This window comes from Megalobrama amblycephala, linkage group LG5 (assembly GCF_018812025.1).
Source record: "Megalobrama amblycephala isolate DHTTF-2021 linkage group LG5, ASM1881202v1, whole genome shotgun sequence".
Lineage (NCBI taxonomy): Eukaryota > Metazoa > Chordata > Actinopteri > Cypriniformes > Xenocyprididae > Megalobrama > Megalobrama amblycephala.
In genome coordinates this window covers 22818675-22841090 of record NC_063048.1, presented here as the reverse complement: position 1 = coordinate 22841090, position 22416 = coordinate 22818675, and the positions used below count along the sequence as shown (strand labels likewise).

General features: G+C 35.4%; 2 protein-coding genes across 3 annotated transcripts in view; one reads left to right on the top strand and one right to left on the bottom strand.

Annotated features, from left to right (window-relative positions):
* Positions 1-11921, top strand: part of lck (LCK proto-oncogene, Src family tyrosine kinase) — a 50467-nt gene extending 38546 nt beyond the window's left edge. The window contains exons 11-15 of the mRNA XM_048191293.1: positions 806-985; positions 7947-8023; positions 10723-10876; positions 11024-11155; positions 11268-11921. Of these exons, the coding sequence (XP_048047250.1) occupies positions 806-985; positions 7947-8023; positions 10723-10876; positions 11024-11155; positions 11268-11473 (749 nt within the window). The 3' untranslated portion in view covers positions 11474-11921. The remainder of the gene's footprint in view (positions 1-805; positions 986-7946; positions 8024-10722; positions 10877-11023; positions 11156-11267) is intronic.
* A 5198-nt stretch (positions 11922-17119) lies between these two features.
* vsx1 (visual system homeobox 1 homolog, chx10-like) lies at positions 17120-20295 on the bottom strand. Of its 2 annotated transcripts, none has more exons than XM_048190294.1 (5): positions 19151-20295; positions 18645-18723; positions 18428-18551; positions 18147-18339; positions 17120-17892 (listed from the first exon to the last, which is right to left on the bottom strand). In XM_048190294.1, exons 1-5 carry the CDS (start codon positions 19533-19535, stop codon positions 17639-17641), a joined length of 1035 nt encoding a protein of 344 aa, XP_048046251.1. In that variant the 5' UTR covers positions 19536-20295; the 3' UTR covers positions 17120-17638. The 2 variants fall into 2 exon arrangements, with proteins under 2 accessions (XP_048046251.1, XP_048046252.1); XM_048190295.1 differs by having other exon boundaries at positions 18159-18339; positions 19151-20108.
* Between the last annotated feature and the right edge of the window lie 2121 nt (positions 20296-22416).

The following is a 22416-nucleotide window of genomic DNA, read 5'->3' as shown; positions in this document are numbered from 1 at the left end:
GCTCCGTGACCGTGAGAGCCCGCATCATAGCTGCCATTTTGTTTGTTTTTTGCAGTGAATACCTTTCTTTATACAAATGAAAGAACCGTTCCATGTAATGGATCGTTCTGTTCATTAAACCTCAGTCATTTTCATTTGTGAGATAACATCACACAAATCATCCCCATAGAAATAAAATAAACCGGTTATCAAGCAGTCAGACAATGTAAAGCCAAAGAAACTCAGCGAAGGAGAACATTGTGAATTTCTCACATAGCAAACTCTTTAAAAACACCCTTATACAAAAACATTCTCATGATAAGGAAATAGTAGTAGTTTGGCCACTCTTATTTCTAAACATGTGATCCAAACAGAAAGATTAAATTCAGACCTGAATGAAATAGTTCGGTTTGAAGCAAATCATTCTTGGGGAATTTTCGAAAATCTGATTATTGAGCCTATTATTGAGCTATCCCTTTGATAGCTCAAACATACACACAAAAAACAACAACAATTCTATCATAATCATAACTTACTCACCCTTATGTTCCAAAACAGTATGACTTTATTCTTCTGTGGAAAACAAAAGAAGATATTTTGAGAAATGTCTCAGTGTTTGTTTGTTTTTTCCCTTCTCCATACAATGGAAATCAATGGGCAACAATACAGTTTGGTTAGCAGCATTCTTCTTTTATGTCATACAGGTTTGTGTCAACATGAGAAATTTGATGACAGAATTTTCATATGGCTAAACTACCCTTTTAAATGAAGATATTATTCTCTAAGACATTATTAATAAATTATTTTTCACTCTCTCTATTTATAGGGCTGTATAACAACAACCGTAGAGTGGCTATCAAGAGTCTCAAGCCAGGTACCATGTCCATCAGTGCTTTCCTGGCTGAAGCAAACCTGATGAAGACCCTGCAGCACCCTCGACTCGTGCGACTTTTCGCTGTGGTTACACAGGAGCCCATTTATATCATCACAGAGTACATGGAGAACGGTGAGACACGCAATTGCACTTACACACTCGTGCAAACAAAGGAGGGGGAGAGTTCAATGAAATGACAAAGCCTTCATAGTACTGAATGATTCATCCCTGCATTTCACCTGAACGTTCTTTACACAGATCCTCTCATTGAGTAAATTTCCATTTAAACATCAGGGTTTCATGATCTAACAGGTCTGAGTAGTATCAGGACAGTCTGAGCACTGTCTGAGTGTTGTTTGTGTGTGTTATGCCCACAGCACTTCCACAGTGTTGTCCGCTCTGTGAAAACAAAGCTTTCTCATGGCTTTGAACATAATGAAGGCATCTCAAAATGCATCCCTCACTCACCTGAATGATTCTCAGCAGAGCAACATCAAACAGCCTCTTTGATTGTGCAGTATTTTTGAGGGCCAACTTTTTTCGGTCTCTTTAAATGACCGCAGTGTTTTTAAATTTAGAGACATTTGGTGTGCCTCTTTTATATGTACGAATGCACAGCTATGAACATTTTAAGTTTAAATATGATTATACATGCATCTTTGTAAACATACAACACTTACATAACCCAGTTTATTCATAAAATGGAGATTTAGCAAAAACATACACTACAATTCAAAAGAACTCTTATATGCTCACCAAGGCTGCATTTATTTGATCAAAAACACAGTAAAAACTCTTTTGTATTTTAATATATTGTAAAATATAATTTATTTCTATAATGGCAAAGCTAAATTTTCAGCATAATTACTCCAGTCTTCAAGGGTAAGCTCACCCCAAAATGAAAATTCTGTCATGAATTACTCACCCTCATGTCGTTCCAAATTTGTAAGACTTTCGTTCATCTTCGGAACACAATTGAAGATCTTTTTGATTAAATCTGAGAGATCTGAGTCTGTCTCTCCATAGACTTCCTTTGCACATTGATCTTTGACGCTTCAAAGAGTTTATAGAGATCGGAAAACTAACCCATATGAATCGATAGATTTAGTCCAAATTTTCTGAAGAGACTCGATCACTTTTTATGATGAGCAGATTTAATTTAGGCTTTTACTCACATATAAACCTTGATCAGTGAACATAAACAGATGCTCAACCAAACCTGAATGATGCACGAGAACAAAGCTAAAACGTGCTGCATAAAGAGGTTCATTCTCGTGTGTTATGCAGCATGTTTGAACTTCTGGAAGAGGTTTGTTCTCTCGCGTAATGAGTAATTAATGACAGAATTTTTTTTATTTTGGGGTGAACTAACCCTTTCAGTGTCACATGATCCTTCAGAAATCATTCTAATATGCTGATTTGGTGTTCATGAAATATTTCTTATTATCACAGTTAAAAACAGTTATGTTGCTATAATAATTTTTTTGAGAAACTGTAATTTTTTAGATTATTTGATTATTGACAGAAAGTTCAAAATGACAAAATTACATTTAAATCGATCCTTGCTAAAAACAAACAAACAAACAAACAAACAAACAAAAAAAAACCCCAAAGCATACATTTGACCCCAAACATTTGAATGGTAGTGTGAATCTTCAATATTAAGGAGGGACCAAATGTAAAACTTGCAGTAACATTGCCCAACCACTAAACTGAGTATTTGAGGGGACATGTTCCCCTCATTATCTATGGTAGTTACGGCCCTGGGCCTGTATTTATCAAGCCTCTGAGAATTACTCACAAGAACACTCCTAAGAACTGACTTAAAGGTAGGGATGTAACGATTCACTCAACTCACGATTCGATACGATTCACGATACTGGTTTCACGATTCGATTTTCTCACGATTTTTTTTAACAAAATGAGATTTAAATGAGAAAGTGTCTTTTTATTATTTCTCAGACAAAATGCTGTATATTTCTTTGTGAAATTGAAATATCTTTATAACAACTAAATTGAAATTTTAAAACAAATCCTAAATCAAATAAATAAATAAATAATACAAATAAAAGAAATCTCTTCATATGAGTACATGAACAAGACGTTTATTTGCTCTATTACAGGCTGAACTATCTGAACACGTTTTCCACTATGTTTTAATTACAAATTTTAAAACCGGTGTGCTGTTAACTAACCTGCCTATACATGGCCTAGATTTTATGATATAATCAGCCACCATGGAATCCAAAAGAAAACTGAACTGGCGGGAGGAACAAGCGCTACAGCTTGCTGAATTAGTCGAACAAGTTCAGCCCAACATTAACCAGCGCTGGCAAAGATGATGCCTGCTCTGTTCAAACGATACCGTTTGATTAACTGCTCGTCGCTAAACATTTTCAAAAACATTCTTCCTCTCCTGAAAAATTTGCACACGTCTTTGTCTCCTCAGTGCCATCACAAGCCCCTATTGGCAACTCCTAACCACTTGAGAGACCTCTCGAGCTGACTTAAATAACTGGGAGAGTAAGAGTGATACTTAGCTTTAAGAAATTTGATAACTTGCTTTTATACTTAAGTTTGAAAGTAGGAGTAAATTTCATCAATTCTCAGCACTTAAGACTAAAATGGCACTTTGAGAAACTTGATAAATACGGCCCCTGATGTTTATTTCTTCATAATGGCTGGTGTTTAATCAAACTTACTGATTCATGCCTGTCATTGTTCACTAAGCGGTTCTGATGTCTCTCATAACCCTCTTGTAAATGGCATGCAGAACTTCATATCTGGCATTCCCTCCTTGAGTGTTCTAGAACATAAAATGACCCACTTCATTTTAGTAGAACACATTAAGTCCTTGAGTTTTGTGTCATATCATTCTATTTTAGTTCTCAGAATGTTCTTGTTATTGTAATACTCGGGTCAGATGCACATTTCATTTTTTTTTTTTTTTAAACTTGTTTAAACAATTTTCTATCTGTTACTACTCCTTTCTTCTTAAGTATTAGTTCACCCAAAATGTAAATTCTGTCATCATTTACTCACCCTCATGTTGTTCATAAATCATATTACTTTCTTTCTACTGTAGAACAACAAAGATGTTTACCAGGCTGTATAAAGCTTGCCTGGAAAATCCACCCTCACCACTGTACCAGCGGATGAGTCTGGTCGGCCATTGAATCGATTCGATTTCTAGGGCGGAGCAAATCCGAGCAAACAGGAAGCGGAGTAAACCAATCAGAGAAGGGCGGATATGACGTTAGCAAAGCGACAAGAGAGTCAACAGCGAAAAGTAAATAATTAATGTGTTTTTGGTCATTTAAAACTGAATTCACGGCTGAATAGAACAAACTCTCGTGTCTCGCGTGCGCCATCTTTGTTGATATCGAAGGGACTTTCGCCGCACTAGAGTGACGCTGTTTGCGTCACTGAAATAAACAAATCTGATTGCGCGGTACGGTTTGGAGTTGACTCGAATCACGACGGAGGGCGGACTGACCAGGGGTGCGTTTCCCGAAAGCATCGTTGGTGAACCATGGTCGTAAGTCCCATTGAACTCTATTGGTAACGACGGAACTTGCGACCATAGTTCGCTTTGGGAAACGCACCCCAGACTGATATATCTTGTAGAAGATATATCAGTCTGGCCTTGCCAGGCAAGTATAAAGCTGCTCAGAGTAAAATTTTAGTCTTAAGTGTGTCAAAATTCTAAGAATGATGTAATTTTACTCTTATTCCTAGACTTAAGAATAAGTATGATTCATAAAGGCTCCTAAGTGTCAAGACTAGGTCTTAGCTCCTAAATATTTAGGAGAGCTGGAGAGGTCTCCTAACCTAGTTAGGAGTAACAAGATGGCAGCAAATAAGAGGGGACACACACCTTCCAATAAAGATATGATGTATTGGAGTTATATGATGACACAGAGTTGATAAAATGATATAAACTTGATTGACAATTCTTTTTGTAACTGACCTAATAATAAATGTAATAACTTTAAATAAATGTAATACATTTAATAAATATTACTTAAACAATAATTAATATTTTTAATGCATTTTAATACATGTAATGACTTTGAATAAACTTTTTATAACTTTATATGTAACAACTTCTCCCACTCTACAAATCAATACTCTGACTGTAGAAATGAAATCGTAATTACCTTTTTTCTTTGTTTTTTGTTGTTGTTTTTTTTAAATGACCCTACAATTTTGCTTAAACCATCAAAATATGAGGAAAATATTATATTTATATTTATATTATTTAAATGTTTTAAAATATGAAGGAAGAATAAAACACTAAACTAAGCAAAGGTATTTATCTGACAACATTTTCTGGAAAACTACAGCTACAGGTTTCAGAAAAACAAAAAAGCTCAAAAGAAAGCACACATTAACTAAAGCATAATCAGTTTTTAATATTTCATTGGTCCTCTTGTTTTTGCATGTGTTCATAATTTCTTTGTATGACAGCCTGGCCAAAAATATATTTTTTAAATAATTTGAAATTTAATTTCATTATCACACATGAAACAATTGACTCCCAGGAATATACTTACATATTTTAACACATTTAAAAATATATTTGAATTAAGGTTGAAGATGTCAATTTTCATATGGCTGGACATCACATTTGGCCACTACTCTGACATATATCAATAGAAAAAGATTCCACTCCATCATTACTAATTTGTGATCATTTTGCACAATGCAAAGCTATTTTTTAAAATAAATTAAAATATTAAAATATTTCAGTGTCTTTTTAAATGATTTTTTTTTTTATAATAACATTAAATTATTGGTGTTGTGCTGCTGTGACTTCACCCTTGCAGGCTTGCTATTGGCTGATTCCAAAGTTGAGGGGAGTCAACATTTTGAGTTGAGTCCATCATTGTAGTCCTTAGTAGATGTCAACATTTTGAGTTGACATCATTGTAGTCCTTAGTTCACAACACTTAAGTCAGCACTAAAGAATCAGTCTTAGACTACTAAAAGTTGCTTTTTGCTTCTTTATAAAAATCTCCTTAGAAAAGTCCTACTTTTTACTATGAATTTTCTGACACTTAAGTCAAAACTTAAGACTATACTTAAGAGCATTTCTGAGAAGTTTTGTATGTACGAGCCCAGAATGTTTATGCTGCTTTTTTCTATGAGATCACAAAATGACTTCAAATGAAAAGGAAAATGTTGCACAAGTCCTAAGTACTACTTTTATGGTGCTTTTAGAATGTCATTTTTGGAGCTTGACAGCAGTTGGTATCCATTCACTTTCACTGTATTGAAAAGTGCAGCTTGAACCTTCCTCAAATGGTCTCCTTCATAGAGAAAAATGTGTTCCACTGATAAAAAAAAAAAACATGCAGGTTGAAAGCACCATGATGACAGACTGAATTCTAGGTGAACTATTCCTTTAAAGGCTTGAGATGCTATAATATTGTTTGGTTCCCTTTTATTTTGTGATGTTATCCTGAGAAACCTTTAATCCTGAGAAGCAAATGCGCCCTTAAAGCAGTTTGTCTCAGAGGAGTTAAAGATCTTTATAGCTGCAGCTCTGTTGTTCTGTTTCACTAACTACTAATGCATAATAAAACCCTCATGCATACTCAGCATCTCACTGCAAACTACTTAGAACAATGCACAGGACCGTCAAAAGCAGACTTCAAGTAGAAAGCAGGGTCACAGTTATAGCGTGAATTCCATCACATTAAAAAGAGTGAAGCAGAAAGCATACGGAGAAAGGGAGAGAGAGAGGAAATGGCAGATACAATGTGAGGTATAGAAAGAGAGTCTTTGTTCCATAGGCTGGTATCGGGAATGCTTTCTAATTTAGAGCCAACCACCCAGAAACTCACTACAACAAATCAGACTCATAAATGGTCACCATGGTCACAGGTGTTCACAAAAAAGACCTCCACACCCTATCTTTTCTCTTTTTAACGCAACAATAGCATCTCGGGTCGTCATCGCAGGCGTATTCCGATGCACGTTATTCCATGTGTAACCCAGTATGGATTGTTTGTTGCTCTCATTGCCCCTTAAGAGGATTGCTGGGCCTCCAGAATGTCATATTGAGGCCGACAGTAACAAAAGACTCTAAGAGGAACAGCCATGTTACTACAACGTCAGCGCGCTGGTGGTGCAGCTCGTGAATGGTCCTGCTTTGTGTTCCCTCTTTAAGGAAGCTGATGGAACACTACACTCTGCTTGGAAACCTCCCAATTCTTTATTTAGGAAAAGTACAATTGTTGTCTGTGTTGTTATTTTAAAGAAGAGGTTGATGTGCCCTTTTTCCACCCCTCTGTCATTTTAACAATGGAGACAATGACAGAATGATTCAAAACATTGGAACTTCATCTAAACTTAACCCACGACCTTGAATTTTACACCCTGATGCGATCTGAGATCAAAGGAATGTATACGCCGCTTGTTATTAGAGTTCCTAACGGGGCATTTTCCGCTGCACCTTTGTGGGAATTTCCTTCAGGGTCAGTCACTTCTTCTTTTTCCAACACAGCTTGTCGTCTCAAAAGCAACAACTTTGGCCTTTAACACCAAATGTCTTAGCGGCTGATCCAAACTGCCTGAACTAATTTCCTGCAGTTGTTATGTTCTAGTTCTTGGATCTAATCTGAGTGCCGTTGTTTGCGCTTCTAGAAAACTTTGAGAAGAGCTTACAGTACGTTTTAAGTACCAAAATAACACCATTCATATATCTGCTGTTTCCTTTTGCCTTTGAACTAAAATGACTGATGGAGAGAGCGTTCTTCCGGTAACATTCAGTTGTGGTAAAAGAATGTTTTAAAAAAAAAGCCTGTTGAAGACAAGACAGAAGACTTATGAACTATAATTAAAATGTAAAAAAAATACAAATAAATTGAAGCAATTTTTTACCATATGATTTTCTATTCAGTCTATTGCAGAGCATGAAACCCTGGTCAATCTCACTAGTGCTAACTAGTGACGTTTCATAGCCAGCTTAGTTCTTTGAGCATATTTACATTTTATGGTTTGCAGTGAAATTTTACTAAATTCTGTCATAGATTGTTTTGCTGTATATAAAATATATGTTAAAATGTCATGTTGATTCTGGTTTTAGGCAGCCTGGTGGATTTTTTGAAGACTCCAGAAGGATCTAATTTAACCATCAGTACTCTGATCGACATGTCCGCCCAGGTAGGCTGCATGTGACCCTATCATATGTTTTTTTTTTTTTTTTTTTTTTTTTTTACTGCATTCAAAACATCAAATTTGTACTTGTTACAAGCTCAAGTCTACATTTCAGCCCCTTTCTGTTTATCACTCATTCCTCTATTTGACCAATGTCTCTAAGCTGGTGACGGCAGCATTAATCAGCCGCTGTTCTGCTTCCTAATCTCATGGTTAACAATGAGCACGACTGTGTGTGCTGGAACGAGTCTAGACACCTTAATACAACAACAACTACCCAAGCCAATCTAGAAACAGATGAACAAACAGTACAAATGTGTTTACATATACTGGACAAAATAAATTATTCCTTTAAATTACGTTGGTTAAAATGTATAAATCATCTTTGTCATCACAAGAATAACATTAAGTTTTCATGTTTTATGGGGACATTCCATAGATATAATGGTTTTTATACTGTACAAACTGCATGTTCTATGCCCCTACACTAACCTTACCCCTAAACCTACCCAGAAACACAGAAAACTTTCTTCTATTTTCTGGTGATTTTTTTTACCAAAAAAATGTCCCCACAAGGTCAGAATTTACTGGTATTACTATACTTGTGGGGACATTTGGTCCCAATAATGTATGGAATACCAGGACCACACACACACACATATATATATATATATATATATATATATATATATATATATATATATATATAAAAATGCAAATCAGGCTTTATTTCTTACTGGCATTACATTTACATTCACAGACCAAACATACAGTTCTTTGTTTGTTTGCTAGGAAATATTGTACACATAGATTGTGAGGACATGATTTAAGTCACAGTAATTCTTGACCTAATTAATGACACTCCATGCTTAATTCAAGAACATCTAATTATTATGTGAACAGTGTAAAATCCATGAACTATTCACAGGCAGACAGTAATTTCTGAGTAGACAGTTTGCGCTTTGATTCAGATCTAGGTTTTCTGCTACAGTAGAATCGACTGATCGGGTTAAAAATTAGGCTGTCAGATGGTCTTGATCATTCATGGTATGAATGTCTCTAATAGTGAGAGTGTCTCATGCGCTCAGTGTGCGAGTGATTGGAGTGTGAAGATCAGGAAATACTGATGTTATTGAGCAGTGTTTCAGGTCAGAGGTTCACAGGGATCATGTGACATGGGGTAGATGTAAGGAGATGGTCTTTCTTTCTCTTGGTAATGTGAAGAAACGATGATATCGTTTTTCAGCAAGGTATTCAATGAAATGTTGGCGGTGAAACGATAAGAGGGAAAGTGAGAGACAGAATCTTTTGAAGTGTCATTAAAAAGAGATGTTTTGCTTTAGGGATCAGCTTAGATGTTGTATGATATTTTTCAGCTATTCTTCTCCATAAAGTGAATGAGATCATTCAGGGCTTTTAAAATGTCTTGGCAAAATTATTACTTGCATACTTACATGCTTCTTATCAGCAAACACACACACAAATTAGATGCATGCCTGCACATTTATGCAAACCTGTCAATTCTGAAGCAAAACTGTCAGGCACATTCACATCAAACCGACAGCATAACACTTCCTTGAACAAACGCGCGCATGGTGTCATAGTGCAACATCCTCTATAAAAATCAGACAGCGTTGCAACAAATGAAAATCACACTACCATCATGCATCACCCATAATGCATCTGCACACGCACATTGAAACCATGATAGTATATGGCCTAAATCACAGATCACAGTCTAATTTCATGTGAAAAAGAAAATGCTCCTTCCCTCTCATTCTGACTGCGGGCCTAGGTCAGAAATAGCAGACCTCTGAGAAGTTCAGAAGCCATCACTGTTCTGAGATCAGTCAAAACTGGAGCTAGCTCAAACATGGAAAATATGAAAGATGATGCATCAGACATCAGGAAGTATACCAGCAAGCCAACCTTCTATATGAAACTTATGATTTTGTGCTGGGTGGAGTGGAGCAGTGGAGGTTAAAAGTCAAATCAAAGGAAGCAAAAAGCAAGGCCCTCCCTGTCTCAGGAACTGACCTCTGTCTGTGTGTAACGTGTTATGTTTGGAATGAAATACTAGCCTACTGCGCACTGTTTTGTAAAAATAGTATGTGAAACTTTTATGCAACAATAAGCTGCTATATTGTTGTTGCACATTCCTTTTTTTTTTTTAAAGAAATTAATACTTTTATTCAGCAATGATACATTAAACTGAACAAAAGTGACAGTAAAGACACGTATAATGTTACAAAAGATTTCCATTGCAAATAAATCATGTTCTATTGAACTTTCTGTTCATTGAAGAATCTTATATTGCAGATTATAAATATTTAAAAAGAAAACAGTTGTTTTGAATTGTAATAATATATCACATTATTACTGATTTTATTGTATTTTTTGACCTGATAAAATAATGATTTGAAGAGGAAATATGATTTTTTTTTTTTTTAGCAAATATTACTTGCAGTTTATTTTTTTACACCGGTAATGGAAGGTCAAGCAAATACCGCTTTGTGAGATACAGTATCTAGCACAGTATTCTCTATTATATACACCAAATGTGGTACGTCATCTCAGTATTTCATGAATACTTTGCATGGTATACATATTAAATACTGCAGAAATAATAGCATAGTAGTATGCTATTCTGAACCTAGCCATGATCACACACAGCCTTGTTTTTAACACTTTACTGCCCCCTGCAGGTCGCAGAGGGAATGGCTTACATAGAGCAGAAGAACTACATCCATAGAGATCTGAGAGCTGCCAACATTTTAGTGTCTGATGAGCTCATTTGCAAGATTGCTGACTTCGGCCTTGCCCGCCTCATCGAAAATAACGAATACACTGCCAGAGAGGGTAAGGTAGCATCAACTCTGTTCTATCCTGTCAATTTAACATAGCATTAGGCTACATCACCAATGAATCTCAGTTTATGCAAAAAAAGTCTGGCTGTAACACTTTCAAAGAGACCTAAAAAGATGCCTTTTGCTTTAAATCACACAGGTGCAAAGTTTCCTATCAAATGGACGGCACCTGAGGCCATAAACTATGGCACCTTTTCGATCAAATCAGATGTCTGGTCGTTTGGAGTACTGCTGACAGAGATTGTTACCTATGGAAGAATCCCATATCCAGGTAACAAACAAGCTCAATGTGCTTCCTGTTTGACCTCATTTTGAAATGCATTGTGAAGTCATTTTGTCATATCTCAGAATTTCTTTACACACTGTTACTCCTGATCTTTCAGGGATGACAAACCCAGAGGTGATCGCAAACCTTGAGAGAGGGTACCGCATGCCTTGCCCCGATAACTGCCCTGAGGATCTCTATACGATCATGAAACACTGCTGGACAGAGAACCCAGACAACCGGCCCACCTTTGAGTACCTGCGCAGTGTTCTAGAGGACTTTTTCACGGCCACAGAAAGACAGTACCAGGAGCAGCCCTGCTGAAAAGATTCCTCTTACAAACAACAAAATTGGAAAAAAATGACAGTCCACGGGGTCACTTTAAAAACTTGCATTGGAAAATATTTCAAAATACAGTTTGTGTAATTAAAAGAAAGAAAAAAACTGAGATTTTATGCCTTATTCTAATCGAAAAGTCTTCAATAATCATGATTAAGAGTTTAAACATTGATTTTGTCCAGGCTTTGTCCACAGAATCTATTATGTATAAACCAGGTGCATGCATACTTTTTTAGCAGTTGGGAAAATTGAAAAAAAAAATTGCCTACAATTCGTCAGTTCTGAGTGTGCTCTCAATGCTTTGTGTTCTCCCTCCATAGCTTTTAGTATTTCTGCTTTCTGTGCATTCTGCTCTTTTATTTGCCTTTTTATTTTTTTTTATAAATATCTGCATCCTGAACTACTGAACCAGTAAAACAGTCCAAGAGAAAAACTGGCCTCATTCTGTCTCATTTCAGCTATTTAGACAGCTCTTTTACAGATCAGAATCAAAATGAGCTTTATTCGCCAAGTGTACACAAACACACAAGGAATTTGTTGTGGTTTCCAGGAGCTCTGGATCCATCAATCCATACATCCATCTATACATCCATTCATCACTCTAAAAATGCTGGGTTTAAAACAACTCAAGTTGGTTTGAAAATGGACAAACCCAGCAGTTCGGTTAAATGTTTGTAAAAATTACTATATGGCTGCCTTAAAATTAGGCAAGGCAAGGCAATTTTATTTGTATAGCACATTTCATACACAATGGCAATTCAAAGTGCTTTACATAAAGAGGAAGAATAAAAATAGAACATAAGAAATAGAAATAACAGTAAAAACAGAGAATTTTGTTATCTGGATGGAAGAGCAAGAAAGTTTCAGGGAGTTTTTGTTGTTGTTGTTGTTGTTGCTGTTGTCCGTCAGAGTGGATCTAAACGGATCTATCCATCAGAGCGGATCTAACTGGATCTTCCTCACACGTCAGGACCGCTGTCTAGCTTTACCTGTTAAGGCACCTTGAACTGATAAACAAAGTTTCAATCTCCCCTTTTGCCAAGACACCTCAAACTGCGCCACACAGCCCCAATCCCGCTTCCGGAGATATCTTATCTAATGCAACGCCTTCCCCTTTGGAAATGCAATCCCCTTTGGAAAGTATCCTGACTGTAATCCAGAGATATCTTATATATGTGTGTGTGTGTGTGTGTGTGTGTATATATATATATATATATATATACACACATATAATATATATATATATATATGGATACTTTTTTACTCTTACTCAAGTAACTATTAAGATTATTACTTTCACATTTACTTTAAGTAAATATTTCTACAAGTACTTGTACTTTTACTCGAGTAGCCTACAGTTTTTGGATACTCTACCCACCTCTGTTTAAGACAAACCATGTGCAAATTCATAAGTCAACACCATAGCTGTGTATTTTCTATTTAAAACTGCAGTAAACCATGAGCAGTCTGAGAGTTATCAGTTAAAGGTGTTCAAAACACACAAATAACTGCATTATTGTGGATGTTCATTATTGCACATGTTCACCGCTAGATGGGGATGTTCCCCTCACATTGAATTTAATTGAATTAAGTATTCCATTGATTTGTGATTAATTGAAAATGTCTAATTTAATTGTCACACAAAATTGTACACACTTATACGATCACAACGCTAAAAGATTTCATTGATTTAAAAAAGATTAAAAAGAAAGTACTGTTTTAAATAAACAGAAGCAGAGAAACGAGACATGCGGAACTGCTTTATTCTCCATGCAGTTTCCCTTATTTCCACATTTTCTATCTCCATTGTGCAGCTCCATTCTGCAGAAAGACCGCCCAGGCAAGACTGTCACACTGGGAGCGTTTATGCTGGGATGTGTAGGTTATGCAGCGACACTTAACTTTAAACTATTTCATGGAAGTCTATTTAAATGTGGTTTTAAAGGGGAAGCGCATCTCTTTAATCTTACCCTGGAGTTGCTTTACCTTCCGGCCTCCGCCTAATGTGTGTATGTAACGATAAATGATAAACTGTATACGTTGAACAACCTATAAAGTGATTTAGAATTAATCAACTGTAAAAAATAATAGGCTACATGTAGATGTAACCCCAAATATAGCCTATTAAACATGAAGGAAAGGGGACTGGAAGGGCAGAGTGTTTAGTGGATGGGTGGTAAGGGATTACTCTAGGCCTAATTCATTTTTGATGCAGGATGCAGATGTTCTGTGTGCTAATCGCAAATTATAGCTAATCCCAGTAAACAACATATCAGACAGAATTACTGCCTGCATCCTCTGCTGTGGACTACACTTCACTGTGGTGTGTGTTACATGTTTATTGTTTGAAAATAATCTCCTTTTGTTTTTGTAGTTTTGTGTCCATATCGTTCATATCACTTGTTTGTCATGTCTGTTCAGAGATACTTTCATGTAATATATGTTACTAATACAAGATCATTGTTCCCTTGGAGTATATATATATATATATATATATATATATATATATATATATATATATATACAGTACAGTCCAAAAGTTTGGAACCACTAAGATTTTTAATGTTTTTAAAAGAAGTTTCGTCTGCTCACCAAGGCTACATTTATTTAATTAAAAATACAGTAAAAAACAGTAATATTGTGAAATATTATTACAATTTAAAATAACTGTGTACTATTTAAATATATTTGACAAAGTAATTTATTCCTGTGATGCAAAGCTGAATTTTCAGCATCATTACTCCAGTCTTCAGTGTCACATGATCCTTCAGAAATCATTCTAATATGCTGATCTGCTGCTCAATAAACATTTATGATTATTTTCAATGTTGAAAACAGTTGTGTACTTTTTTTTTCAGGATTCCTTGATGAATAGAAAGTTCAAAAGAACAGCATTTATCTGAAATACAAAGCTTCTGTAGCATTATACACTACCGTTCAAAAGTTTGAGGTCAGTAAGAATTTTTATTTTTTTGAAAAGAAATTAAAGAAATGAATACTTTTATTCAGCAAGGATGCATTAAATCAATCAAAAGTGGCAGTAAAGACATTTATAATGTTACAAAAGATTAGATTTCAGATAAACACTGTTCTTTTGAACTTTCTATTCATCAAATAATCCTGAAAAAAAAATATTGTATACAAATATTTTGTACAATTGTACACATTAAATGTTTCTTGAGCAGCAGATCAGCATATTAGAATGATTTCTGAAGGATCATGTGACACTGAAGACTGGAGTAATGATGCTGAAAATTCAGCTTTGCCATCACAGGAATAAATTACTTTGTGAAATATATTCAAAAAGAAAACAGTTATTTTAAATTGTAATAATATTTCACAATATTACTGTTTTTACTGTATTTTTAATTAAATAAATGTAGCCTTGGTGAGCAGACAAAACTTCTTTTAAAAACATTAAAAATCTTAGTGGTTCCAAACTTTTGGACTGTACTGTATATATATATATATATATTAACCTAATTGTGTACTAATAGGCTCAGTAATAAATACATTAATTTAATTTCACTACTTGTTATATTATATTATATTATATTATATTATATTATATTATTAATACACATCTTCAGATTATAAAGCAAAAGGTTAAACTGTTGTTGTATTATTATTTTATTTATTTATTTATTGCAGTTGGGCTTGAGGCCTTCTTTCAAATGGCCACTAGATGGTAGCACTACACGTTCAAAACAACCTCGTTATTGCATTAAAGTCCTTTATAGGCATTTTGCGTACATTGGCTTGCGTACCTTGAACAAACTATTATTAGTGTGTTTGTTTACCAGTTGATATGGGCATACACAGAAGATGCTGTCTGATAGAGAACCTTTAGCAGCTAAATCACTAACATTGCAACATGGCTTTCCTTCATCAGGAAAACGCTGGACCAAATCAGCTTTGTTCAGATATGTGATTCCACAGGGCTTGCCAAAGGACTGCTGTGTGCCAAATGCACATCCGTATGTTTAGGGCTTTTTGCGCTACTAAGCTACTTACAAATTAGCAGTGGACATAATATTTTCTATTCATCATTTTCATAAACATCACAGCTTTGATCTCTGCCAATCCCTTCAGCGTTCTCTCTCCATTACACACGGGCACATACACAAAGTACAACAAACATGGCTAATTTTTACAACTAGGTCTTGGCTCTGAAGCATCTGAAAATCTCCTGTTTGAGGTTGTTAAGCCTATTACCAGAACAGACGCTGTATTGGGAATTTATTTATTTTATCTTGTGGATGTTTTGAGTCACGCGGCTCTCTGGAAATAGGCCTTGGTTCCGTTTGTTGAATCGTGACATTCAGCTGTCTGATATTTCGCCATCGTCCAGCAACGCTGTGTGTGTCAAATGTTGGAACTACTGTCAGAAAACGAAAATAATAACCTTGTCATAAGTCACACTGTGCTTACAGGTGTTTATGTAACTCTTCTTTGATAGCTATGCCCTAAAATCAGGTTATTTAATTTTGTTTTTCATTAATGGCCATTTCCAACAATAGGCAGGATTATCTTTCTGTCTAACCCTGTGCATAATAGTTTAAAAAGGACCCATCATCTATAATTGTTATTTTGTTAAGGGCAGTTGGCACGAAAGATTATTGGGATCAACAGTGATTGATAATATTTTAATAGATTTAATTCCTAGGTCCTGAGCTTGTCTCAGGCTGAAGTGTTTTTAATCTCTGTTTTCATGCCCCTCTCCTCTGCTAATCTGTTTTTCTATTATTCTCTTTAAAGCTCTAACAAAACAATTACTTTCCTAATGTCCTATTATTGAGATTAGATGCTATCAAATTGTTTATATAGCCATTATAAATGATAGTAAATTTCATATAAACTTTATACTAACATGCCAATTCAAATAATAATGATAATATGATATAATGATCTTTGTTATTGTTTTTTTAATATTTAAGCAGACATTTGTGTTATGTATTTGTGTGATCTGATAGAATATGAATTATGATGATTATGCTATGGAGTTAGAGCTAAACCTTTACACTAAACAACTGGATATGATATTTATGAATAATGATAAACTAAATATAATAAAACACTGGGTTTATCCGTTTTATATTGACCATAATGTGACTGTAAATAAAATCAGTCCTCAGATAGAATAAAAAAAAAAAATTAACATCTGCACTTCTGTTGCAAGATGATGTGTTTTGTTTGGAATGATGATTTAACACATCTGCAGAGGAGCAGAGCCTTTGTTGAGGTTGTTTAAATACAAATATCTGGATAAAGCTCATAAAAGCAGGCTGACATGAATTAAAGATGATTGGGCTATTGAATATTCTGACAGTTTCTAGGAAACAAACTGCTTAACCTAGTTATTGTTTGGCTTAAATGTACCTTTTTTTCTTTCTTTCTTTTTTCCCCACAGATTTTAGGGGTGTAACAGACCATTTAACGGGTCAGAGCATCCATACTGGAAGCCTTCTTTATGCCTTTCTCATGTCTTTGACAGCAAAAAGACTGACCCCAGTGATGAAATGACCCAATTCCTTAATTTCTTATCCTTCCATGTAGCAAGTCAAGGTAATTCTCTATGACATATTTTTATTTTTGGTCTACTGAAACAATAAAAAAAACAGAAAGCAGGAGTCAAAAGCATAAAATGTTTAATTTTTTTTTTGTCATGATCTGGATTTGTTTTTGCTGGTATTATATTGCTCTGTTGATGACATTGATCAATGCAAAACATTCATCATCACAGCAGGTAAAGTGCTTTAGAATCCTTTCTAGGAACTTTCTGGCCCCCAAGACACATGCCATAACAGGGAAATATTATGACATTCACAATAGTGGTGCTGAACAAGTGGTCACCCTGAAGCGACTGATTTTTTTGACTGAACAAGAAAGAAACATTTAAGATTTATGAATAATGCCCATGGACATAACATAAAACATGTAATTTAACTCTTTTTACATTAATCATTTTTACACATCAAAGATAAAATAATTCAGAATAAAACAGTCTCTAGTATTCAAATATTTGATAAACAAACAAAAAAAACATAACACAGGAATGCTGACAAACAAAGCCATTGTGAAAAGGTGAGACATTGTAAACTGATAGTCCTTGTATGTGCTCTTCAAAATTGTCCATATTTGTTTGCATGTTTAACTCTCATTTTCAGAATCACTGCTGTCTTCTGTTCGAGGTGGTGATCTTTTCAAAGTGCTTTTACTCTCTTGTTTCGAAGTGCTGGACAAGTCTATTGCCATGTCCTCAGAGTCATCTGCTCCATTGGCTCCACTTGACCATGTCATGTCGCTGTCTTTCCCCTTGTGTTCCTCTGAATATGAATCTGAGTGAATCGATTCAGGTGTGCCGGGAGCTTTCTTCGCTATTTCCAGAGACTTTTTGTGCATTCCTAAAAAAAATTAAATGCAGACACGATCAAATATTGATCTTAAGCTGCTGAATACTTATAGCTCTTCATTTAATAGCAATTACAAGAGAAATTTTAAGTCAGGCCAAGGGCCTGTTTAAGCCTAATTTACATATATTTAAGTCTATACATTCAAGTATGGACAACATCAGACAGACATTCACAAGACACCTCAGCTATGTATTCAAGTGATCAAATACATATTTGAGTCTTTGAGTACTAAATAGGAAAACCACCTGCTGGCTCACCTAGAAGCCAGGGAGCGCATGAGCCCATCATTCCATTCTTGGCCGAGTTGATAATGGATTCTGGAAGTGGAATCGAGTGACGGACCATGGCACCATACAGCCCATATTCTGCCATGACACTGCTGCGGCCCCAGCACTTCTCCCTTTTCCTCCACTTAGCACGGCGGTTTTGAAACCATACCTGGACAAAAACAAACCTGGGCATTAGCTATTTGTGAGAGAAAGATCAAGAAAGAAAAAGAGAGGAAAAAAACTGAACGTCATCCTACCTGTATCCTGTCCTCTGGTAGCTCTGTTTTCATGGCCAGCATTTCTCTTGCATAAACATCTGGATAGTGCGCTTCATGGAAGGCTTTCTCCAGCTCCTCAAGCTGATGCGAGGTGAAAACTGTCCTAAAAATCAAAACGAAATGCGTGGTTGAAACAATGAATCATCAGATCCTTACAGAATAAACATTTAATGGGATATTTCATTTCATTACATACCTGTGCCTACGCTTCTTCCTCTTTTGAGAGTTCCCTGAGTTTTTTCCATCATTGTGATCCCCGGAAAGACAATCATCATCTGTAATGAAATTCGTTTTTTTTTTTTTTTTGTTAATAACAAAATTAACATATGCTGGGCAAAGGACAAAGATGCATTAAATAAATAAATAAATTAAATGTACACTTTTTAGTAACAAAAATGTGCTTTGTTATTCAAATAAATATTTAATATTACTGAATCAAGCTGCCTACATTTGGCTACATAAACATTACTATTTCTTAAGCAGAAATCTGTTAAAGGTTACCAGTTTTCAAAAAAAAAAAAAAATCTAATTCCATTAAATAAGTAAACAAAATCACAATTATTCGTTAATCAAAAAAAAAAAAAAAAAAAAAAAAAAAAAATCCACCGCAAGTAAAGAAACGTCAATTTCAGGGCCAGTTTCAGCACCAGTTTCTGTGAACAGCTCTTTGGCTCATTCATAACCAAATAAAGTGATTTGTACCGGAATAGGCGTCCCGTTGCTGTTCCATATTCTGCATGAAGTGGCTCTCTGTCCGTGACTGCAGGAGCGGGATGTGGCTCGGAAGAAAACACGGGGTTCCGGGAGGTTGTTGTGCTGCCAAACTACAGAGAAAACCCAAGCCGAGCGGCAAAGAGCCACCCGGGAAGGCAAATCCTCCTACCGCCGCGCTCTGCCCCTCTCCATTGGCCCCTGCGCCAGGACCGGACTGATGCGGCTGAAGTTCCGACTCCAGACCGAGCAGGTCTGTGATTGCGAAACCTTTGGACCTGAATCCAGATCCATTGAGGCGTGATTTGTCGATTCCGAATGAGGGATACAGTTTAACCTTAGGTTTTTCATCTATAGTCTCTTCTCTTCCCGTCATGGTGGCAGTTTGTTTAATTCACTTTCTCTCTGCGGAGGTCAGGCTGGTGGGACGGTTAAGCGCTCTGGCGGGACCATTTATCCTTCTGTCCAATCCAGAAGATCATCTCACTGCCCAATCAGATCCAACGTCAGATATGTCTTCCATGAGGAGGCGTTTCCCTTTTTCAATCACAAAGGATTAATTGCCACCAATTTTCCCTTTAATCCGATAAGGATTTTCCTCCGCTCTCTGAATTGGTCCTAAGTAGTTTTTCCCTTTAGATGGAAGATTTCACTCATGTGCGCAGCCTCCAGTTATTGAAAACGTTTAATATGTGGAATTTCAGTTGGAGTCCGAATGTAAAATTATTAGAATGAGAAACCAGAACAAGATCAATATTCAACATTTTAGTGGCTAACTATGACTCTAGCCTATAGTTTCGTGACATTTATCTAATGGATACATTACTTTGTAGACAGAAACAAACATAACAAAATGAAAAGAAAAAAAGCGAAAAAAGCAATTTCTCCAAGTGTTATAACCATAACTCTAATTTTACATCTCATTGCTCATTAAATCTCACTACAAGCTTGCACTGAACTAGACATTTAATTTAATTATGAATAAAATTTTATCTGGGCTTCTTCACACATCGCCGTTTTTGCTTTTTGAAGAAATGATTTCCTTGCCATAAAAGTTCACACTGTATAGGCCTAGCCAGCTATTTTCTAAAAGAACAGGCTATTGTTCATTAGGCTTAGGCCTAACTTCTGTGCAAAACAATAACAACAATGGCAACATTACTAAATACCATGAAATTATGTTGGTGAATAATAGCTTAATAATAATAAAATATTATAATTATATAGCTTAATAATAATAATAATAATAATATTAAAGTATTATTATTATTATTATACAAAAGCTTAATAATAATAAAATAGTAGTAGGCCTATTATTATTAGCCTATTATATTTACTATAACCGTTTTATAATTTATTTTAAATGTAGCGTATACGATTTATAATTATTTGAAGTCTACAAAGTGCCAGTGAATCAATATGAATGAATCTGTATTTATACAAGACTAGAAAACAGCTAATAAACTAGTCCTAATGTGCATTTATATTTTTACACAATAAAATGTTCTCGCCGTTATTGCTTGTTTTTTATATTCGCAACATGATTGACAGTCCTCATGAAGATACTTTCACTCCACCAAACCAGTCTCCATTCGTAGTTATAGCCTATCTAATAATTCCATCTTCCACCTATTTTCCTGCCTGGACAGATATTGGAATTAAAAAAAAAATAATAATAATAATTATCTTGACATTGTCAAAGAATCTGCTTTATTTCCCCTCATTGTAATAGGCTATTGCTTCAGCAATGAGGTTCCCTATGAGTAAATATTTTGGGAAATGAGGTCAAAGTTACGTTGACGCTGTCAGGTCGAGATGATGTGGCAGAGGCCATCCCAGGTGTTTCAATAACAGCAGGCAAAACCGGTCAACATCTCAGCCAGTCTGTTTCAAAAAGAAGCAATTAGAGAAATCGTCTTACACAAGATAATTAAATGAAGTACATTAAATTCGTTTACAACACTAATCTGTCATATAAAGAGCTCGACTCTGTAAAATCTGCTTTTAGGGCCCGTTTCCACCAGGACGTCCTCCAGCGTTTTAACTGGCATTTAACAGAGCTGCTGCAGTAATCCTCATAACTGTAGCCTAACACAACGTTAACTAAAACTGAAAGCGATCATACGAGAGAAAATGAGGGAGAGATCATTAGTGATCATGCTGGAGAATAATCTCTGGTTATTATATTTACATTTATTTTTAATAATACTTAGGCATACTATTTTATTTTCATTATTATGTTTTAATAGCTAATAATAATAAATAGCCTATAGTGCAACAGCAACAATACCAACCAATAATAATTTATTATCATTATTATTATTAGGCTGTTATCATTAGCTATTAGCCTATATGTTGTAGGCCTAATTATTTGATTTTAACGGCTACAACAAATTACGAACACATAACGAAGAATTTATTTTCTCATCTTATTAAGCTATTTCTTAGATCAACAAAAGAAAAAACGGATTTTAATGAAGTATTTATTTATTTGTTTAGGCTATTTGTAGAATTCGTTTCACATATTTTGAAATAGGCCTGACGAAAATTCATAACCACTTTCTCATTTTAAGCGCAGTTTTTTTAAAATAATATTTGTGTGTTTAATTTAGCCTAGGCTAATGATTATACATTCTGATTCCTTATAGGTATTTGCTGACCAAAAGGTTGCAATTTAACACCGCAACAGCCTTGTAAATTGTCAAGCAAAATATTCAATTGGCCTAACAATTTTTGTTAAATAGGCTAATTCTGAAAACATTTCAATATCACATCTTTCAGAGTAAACACAAAACTTGACCGTTGATTTCTGGTCATCCTGTTGTTTTTAAGCAGACTGGAACAAACACACCTCAATGGAAACGGACAAATAAAACAAATCATTGTAAATAATTCATGGCGCTAAGTAACTGAATCGAACAACACACTTAAACTGCGCTCGCCGTAAAGCGAGGAAATAAATTGTTATTTTAAGGGCCAGATTACAAGGCTGGGTTTCATGGTGTCATCAGATAGGATAATCCTGGATTAAACTAATCAGTAAATGTTTCTCCGCTCATTATTTTCCAGAGAAGATTTCCAACCGATTCTCCACCGCCAAGATTATTAATCTCTTAAAGAGCGTAACATCAAAAAATCGCTCTTTGCTCTAATTTCCTCTGGCCGTGGCGCACGGCACATGGAGGTTGTTTGACTAATAGACATGCCACGTGCCCTAATTCTGAGTAGGATCCCGCCACTGGGAATTGCAGCAGCCC